General features: G+C 37.9%; 1 protein-coding gene across 1 annotated transcript; it reads right to left on the reverse strand.

Annotated features, from left to right (window-relative positions):
- Positions 1–5,726: 5,726 nt before the first annotated feature.
- LOC134220543 (uncharacterized) lies at positions 5,727–6,565 on the reverse strand. Its single transcript, XM_062699626.1, has one exon. The coding sequence runs from the start codon at positions 6,525–6,527 to the stop codon at positions 5,742–5,744; it is 786 nt and encodes a 261-aa protein (XP_062555610.1). The 5' UTR covers positions 6,528–6,565; the 3' UTR covers positions 5,727–5,741.
- Between the last annotated feature and the right edge of the window lie 233 nt (positions 6,566–6,798).

The following is a 6,798-nucleotide window of genomic DNA, read 5'->3' on the forward strand; positions in this document are numbered from 1 at the left end:
TAAAATTATGAGAAGTCTCTTCTAAAGTAACTCTCTAGTACAGGATGCTAGACTTGGATCAGCTAAATAGTATCTTCAAAACTATGTCACATAGGACATTAAGCTACGGAGCCAATGTTGAATACATTCAAATGAATTATAGATTGTTGTGAAAAGAGGTGTCTGTATCGATTATCTATTTTGACATTATTCAGTTACGACACAATAGGAGGCTAAGCACAATTGACTGACTATTAAAAGGCTCTTTATTCAATAAATTCAGTCGAATTATACCACACCTCCCTTAGCTTCTATCCGCGACATGTAGCACGCACCCTGTCGGTCATTGAGGAAACCGAATAGGAGTATACGAACTTACAATTCAATTCCCATAATCTACACCACTTTCTTCATGTGTATTCAAATAGATTCCAACCCCAGTTCGTAGACTCCTACCAGCACAGATTACAATTCTCCTAGAATATATCAATATTTGTGGGGAATTATAATCCAAAGCCCAGGGAATTTTCCAAGGTTTTTTATTGAAACTTTTCGGAGGAATATCTGAAGGAATTTACTAGGAAATATACCATGTGGTTTTGGCGCTTTGAGGATGTATTCAAGCCTTCACAAAAGTTTATGTGCCACAACAAACATAATTTGCGAGTCACCTACAGGCAGTGTTGTCTTACACTCTGTGCAAAAAATTCTGCTTTTTGATTTTACTCCATCTAAACGATGGAGATTTAGAAAATTCAAATAGCCTTCTATTAGTTGCACTTACTTAGTTAAGATTGTAAAATCGTTTGGATGGAGCAAAATCATAGAGCAGAATTTTTTGCACAGAGTGTAGGACAACACTGCCTACAGATTTAGGTGCCCGACTGAATGAGGTTTTGGCTTAGACGAATTCCAAAGACCATTTCAACATTTTTTGTATTATTCTACTTAGTAGATTAAATCTACTAGATACAGCCTAATTCAAATTCACAAACTAATCAACCAACCAATTCATTATCCAATGTTTGTCACCACACTGTCTTAGAGGCACCATCACTTGAGGTAGATTTGAAATCGAATTCTGACGAGTTCCCTCAACAACATTCTAACAACTAACTAACAACAACAATCATAACACGAGTTTAGTACTATTCCAATCAATTCCACCACGTTGTATTGTCTTACAAATACGTAGGGTAAATCACTACTTGGGCCTATGGACCCGGTTCCCGGCTCACTGCACAGAAAACTAATGATTTAAACTGTTTGGAAGTCGTAGGTTTATGGTTGATAATTTTTAAAAAGTCTCCCATTTATTTTTCACAATACTCAATATTTTTCTATCACTTGTTTTACTCCTAATTGATTCAATTGTAGAAAATAAAAATGTAGAATTCAAAATTTCATTCTCCGATGCCACACCGCTGGGCCGGAGTGATTCTTCCCACTTTTACAAAACGGTATTATCGAATAAACACCTACCTGAAAATCGTCACAGTGCTCGATACAACCATTGCATGAAGCTGTTAATCACCACACCATAATTCTAAACACCCGCACTTCAATTGTTCTTATTTGTTCGTTTCACTAGAACTTATTTAAACATACTAGAATACATTTTAAAATGTATTCACAAACCGAACAAAAATTCACCTCGGCCCAAGAACTTCTAGCCGCACCGTGCTGCCAAAAGGCCAGGATTATAAAAATGATCCTTCATCGTTAATAGGAAAATTGTCTAATATGTTGACGTTATCATGTTATTTATAGTTCTCTCGATTTTAAAAGGTGAAATAAATATAGTTTTAAAGTATTTGGAAGAAATTTGGATGAGTTTATATATCTTCTCAACCAAATAAAAATGATTATGAATAATACCATCTGGCATCTTGTTGTCGTGGAACGTGCATATTTTTGTTTACATCGCATTTTCTACCGTCCCGAGAGAGAATGAGAGTAAAATGTTGAGAGATTGAGTGAAATTTTGCTTTTTTGTATGCCGGATTGTGAATCGCTATGACTGAAATGAGTGCTGCACCTCGTTAATTTAAATCAAATAAAAGCTTCTTTGAAAGATATTTAGCACGAATAGCTATTTTTTAAGCAGAAGTGAACCCCAATGCAGTATTATACAGCCTACAAATTTCAGAAAAAGTTGCTTCCTGTCATAAATATCAATTAAATAATGCAGTCGTACGCATGTTAGGCCGGGAATGGGGTAAGAAACCCTATTTCGTCTCTGTAAGGCCATCTTCAGTTAATTGATTTTTTTTATTGCGATTAGTCATCGGCGTGGCAAAATTATGATCGGCGGCGCGCCGACCCAAAATCGCCGGCGGCGGCGGCGTGAATAAAACCACCGGCGGCGGCGGCGCGGCGCGGCGGCGCACAGGTCTAGGCTAGATGTACCAGTTGTGGCTATAGCACCAGTTGTCGCACTAGTGCTTTATATGCCAAATGGCCAATCAAATCACCACAAACCAAGTTCATATCGATAAAGCATATCCCAAGTAACATTTTAAGTTTTATAACGCTCTTGAAGACCATAATTTACTCTTCAGGAGTATGATAAAATCAGTATAAAACCAAAATGTTACTTGGATTCATACGGTACGATAACACCCTTGATTTCCTCCGAAACAAGCAAAGCATAATTGTAAAAAATGATTTTGCTTAATTTTTGACATCCTTTGCACCAGTTGTCGCACTAGTGGTCCCAATTTGGCCATTCCCATAAGAAAACAATGGGATTTTCCAAATAAGGAACAAAAATTAAGAATAGTGCCACAACTGGTGCATGCGTTCCTATTATGGATTAATCAATTTTGAGGATAATAACAAATTTTATTGTGGTTTTGACAGCTGTTCTAAGGAGCAGGAAGTAAAACTTTTCGCTTGATATATAAAGTCCATCCATATGTCTTTTACTTATTTTTTTTAAAAATAGTTGTTCTTATGTATGGCGACAATTGGTACACCCACCCTAAGTCATTCTGTGTTTTGAATAATCAAAACACGATTGTCAAAACTCGGAGCGAATGTGCTTCATTAAAGTGAATATTTCATGCTCTGGCCATGGCAATTATTATAATTGGAAGTCAGCTCTAGAATCTGAAACATTGTCTAATCTGAAAACAACTGGAGCAGGAATACTACAATAAACACTCGAGTTGATTTCAGCGATTTGGTACGCCTACAAAATGGTAGCGTTTGGTGGTGGATTGGGTGGATTCGCATCAAGCGCCAATGAATAATCACCAAGTTTACGTGTATCAGATCTTATTATTCACACATCGTATCGAACATTCATGAACGCAATTATGTAGTAGTTTGGCTAATAAAATAAAATGGCTAATCTGTCTTTAATTGGTGAAACGAATATTTTATTTACACAACGTTTCAACATGAAGATTGTGTTTTCCTTAGGGTTGATCTGTAATTTTTTTCAACTTTCAGTAGTTTTTCATTAGTTGATAGTTGCTACTAGCCTTTGAAAAACATACCTGCTGTAAAAAACTGCAATGAATACTTAGTAATAGCAATTTTGCAGCACTGGCCACATTAACACATCTGCTGTTTGTTTTTGAAAAACTTTCTTTATCTCGAAAAAGTCAACGAAGGCGATGGATGGAAAACAAGAAAAATAATAAGTTAATTTTTAATATTTAAACAGGTATATTGTATATATTAATCCTACATTGATTTTGATTGATTCTGATTTTGCATATTTTTGAAACAGTTAGCTTGCAACATTCTTATCTTTTCGTCGTAAGTCATTTTCCGTGTCTTTTCAGGCAGCTTATCGTTGATACTCGCCCTTGGCTTGGTTTCTTCCTTTCTCTTGTCCCGATTTAATCCGTTTTGTTTTTCTGTTGTATGCTGTTCCACCGTTTCGCCGAACAAGAACTCATCCGATCGTAAATACTGTTTTGATTTGACTCCTGATGACTTCCTGTCTGTAACGCTAGAGCTGCTCGCATGCTTCGATGATTTGCGATCTTTATCCGTGTTTGACGATGACTTCCTTTCGTGTCTCTCGCTTTTCGACGACTTATCCGCATTTTTTGGTGATTTTCCTCCGCTCTCTGGGCTCTTGGATGGCTTCCGATCCGGATTGCTCTTCCGCTTATAATCTTCCCACGACAATCTCTTCTTCGCTGGTGGCTCCGCTAGCTTCTCGGGTGATCTCGATCGCTTTGCACTGCTGTGAGTTTCAACTAGAAGCGTTTCCGGTTTAGGGAAATCTCCTCCCTTGTGAACGTAAGATCGTAGTAATGCTTCGGCACGCTGGCTTCTCACGAAGAATTGATGAGTGATCTCCACTTGCTTGAAACATTCATCGCAAACAAATTGCGGCAGTTCACTGTCGTTCTGTGAGCTCTGGGGGAAACATTCCTTCAGCTGTTTCCTCAAATGCCGCTTGGCGTCGATGTCGACGAGATAGCGCTTCTTCAGACAAAGGCGGCATACTTCCGCGGTCCGAGATTTCTTGATGCGATGAGCACGATCGGAGTCCATTTTTATGTTGGATATTATGGTATCGTTGTCACTGTAATGTGAGATTGTAGATTGATAGTTTTCGCTAATCAATTTGCCGCTTTTATACACTAAACCGGCAGGTATGAATAACACATTGCACCGCGCATTGGTAGGTACTGTTTTAATAGCTGGATGCTTACTCACATCTTCGCGTATATTTCCAATGTACACAACTTAAGCGGTGATGGACCAAAGTAAGTTTTCTACCTGATAAACATCATTACCGCATCGAAAAAATCAATTGGAACTTAAACCAATTATTAACAAGTTATGCATTTTGATTCATACCAATCCCATTTTGATCAAGTTGGCCCCACAATATGCTTAGATATTTGATTCGATACGATAATAAATCAAAGATATATCGGAAAACCATAATATTTCTCACATGAAAATATTTAAAAGATATTTGTTAGTGTTATTGATATTTTAGCGTACTACTCCTTTACAAATGCCTCCTTTGTATTACTGTATTACATTTTTGTATATTTTATTTTTCGTAGTTTTTTTTTGTCTGAGTCTAGAGAAAAACGGGCTTGGTGGTCGTATGGCTATCGCTTTTGCTTTCCAAAAGGTCGTGATCGTCATAAGGTAGAGAGTAAAGCACCTTTGTCTATTAGAGGCGACCAAATAAAAAAATCGTTCTTTGATCAATTTTGCATGAAAGGATGTTGTGCTTTATTTTGAAATTCAAATTTTAAAATTATGTTTAAAGATACATGCGAAGAATATTGACGAGTCGATAAATTAATCATATTCATTTAATTCACCGAGTTAAAAGTGGTAATAAACACAATAATGCAAATATTGCGCACTTTTATGTTCTGTCACGGAACAAATATTTTTTAAGATTTTTGTAGCTTGTTATTCATCCTTCGCGTTTCTATAAATATTGAAAAGGGCAGATATGTAAACATCGCGTGACATCTCTCATTGAAAGTGAGAAATTGCAGTAGGTACTGGTAGCAAGTCTCGCAAAAACTGGAAATGGATTCCATACCCCATGCCAAAAATCTCATCTCAGCCGTTAACCAAGACCAAAAATTGTGTGTGGCGGCAGCGATTTCCAAAAATTGTATATCGTTCAAAGTGATATTCCACCGATTCCACAACAACCTTCACCTGGTGCTGAAGCATCGGTTAATTATTGTTAAAATCCAACAACAAGTGATTTTATTTTTAAATTATTTCTTTTAGTTTATTAATTTCTTTCAACTTCTTACTTAACATGTACATTTTGATTGATTTTTCTGAATATTTTTGTAACAATTTTCCTGCAATTTTCTAATTTTTTCGTCGTACGACATTCTCAATGGTTCGACAAATTTCGTTCTCGTTGATTCTGCTTCTTCAAAAAAGTCGTTTCGATTCTCGACCGCTTCCCCAAACCAAAATACATCTTCGTGTGATTGGGTGCTGCTTCCCTTGCTGTTGACGTATTTCTTCTCGATGTTCTTCGACGACTGTCGTTCGTTCTTCTTGTAACACGTCGACTCACCGATTGTGTTCGGCGTTTTCCGCTCTTTTCGTTGTGATCTGGATGGTTCTCTCGCAGATTGACTCTTCTTTTCCTTGTTGTGTGAAGTATGCCGCTTTTCCTTACCCGATCGGGATGATTCCTTCGACGAACATCCTTTCTTACTCGGTGGGTTGTCATCCCCCTGCAGGTCCGGCGAAGCCGATCGCTTTCGAGCTCGGTGGTATTCGGCATCAAGTGTCTCTGGTCGGGGAAACTCTCCTCCCATATGAACGTAAGACCGCAGCAACACCTCAGTACGGCGCATTCTAACGGAGAATTGGTACGTGATCTCGACTAACTGATAGCACTCACCGCAAACGAATCGCGGTAGTTCGCCGTCGTCTAACGAAGTCTGGGGGAAACACTCCATCATTTGCATCCTCAAGTAATGATTCACGTTGATGTCCACGAGGTAACGCGTTTTCAAACAGAGACGACAAACTTCTGCTGTATGGGATTTCTGAATGCGATAAGCCAATGTGGAATCCATCCTCGATCGTTTATTCCGTTTTGTTTTAAATTCTGCAAACACTAATTTGAATTTGGTGATTTTCAGCATGTAAACATTGACTTTATATCAATCATAGGTAGGAAACCACGCGGACCACGTTTCTTTTATGGTGAAGTGGTTTTTCAAACAGGTACATAAAACCTAGCACTTCTGTATACTGTTCTGTTTCTACCCAGGTTCGTTTATGACACATCCAAAAAATGCTACCAGCACTTGAATTTTATTCCATTGTAGGTAGCAGTCAAACTGG

The sequence above is a fragment of the Armigeres subalbatus genome, chromosome 3 (assembly GCF_024139115.2).
Source record: "Armigeres subalbatus isolate Guangzhou_Male chromosome 3, GZ_Asu_2, whole genome shotgun sequence".
Classification (NCBI taxonomy): domain Eukaryota; kingdom Metazoa; phylum Arthropoda; class Insecta; order Diptera; family Culicidae; genus Armigeres; species Armigeres subalbatus.

Coding starts and splice junctions, on each gene's coding strand:
- LOC134220543 (XM_062699626.1), bottom strand. CDS start 6,527: ATGGATTCCACATTGGCTTATCGCATTCAGAAATCCCATACAGCAGAA.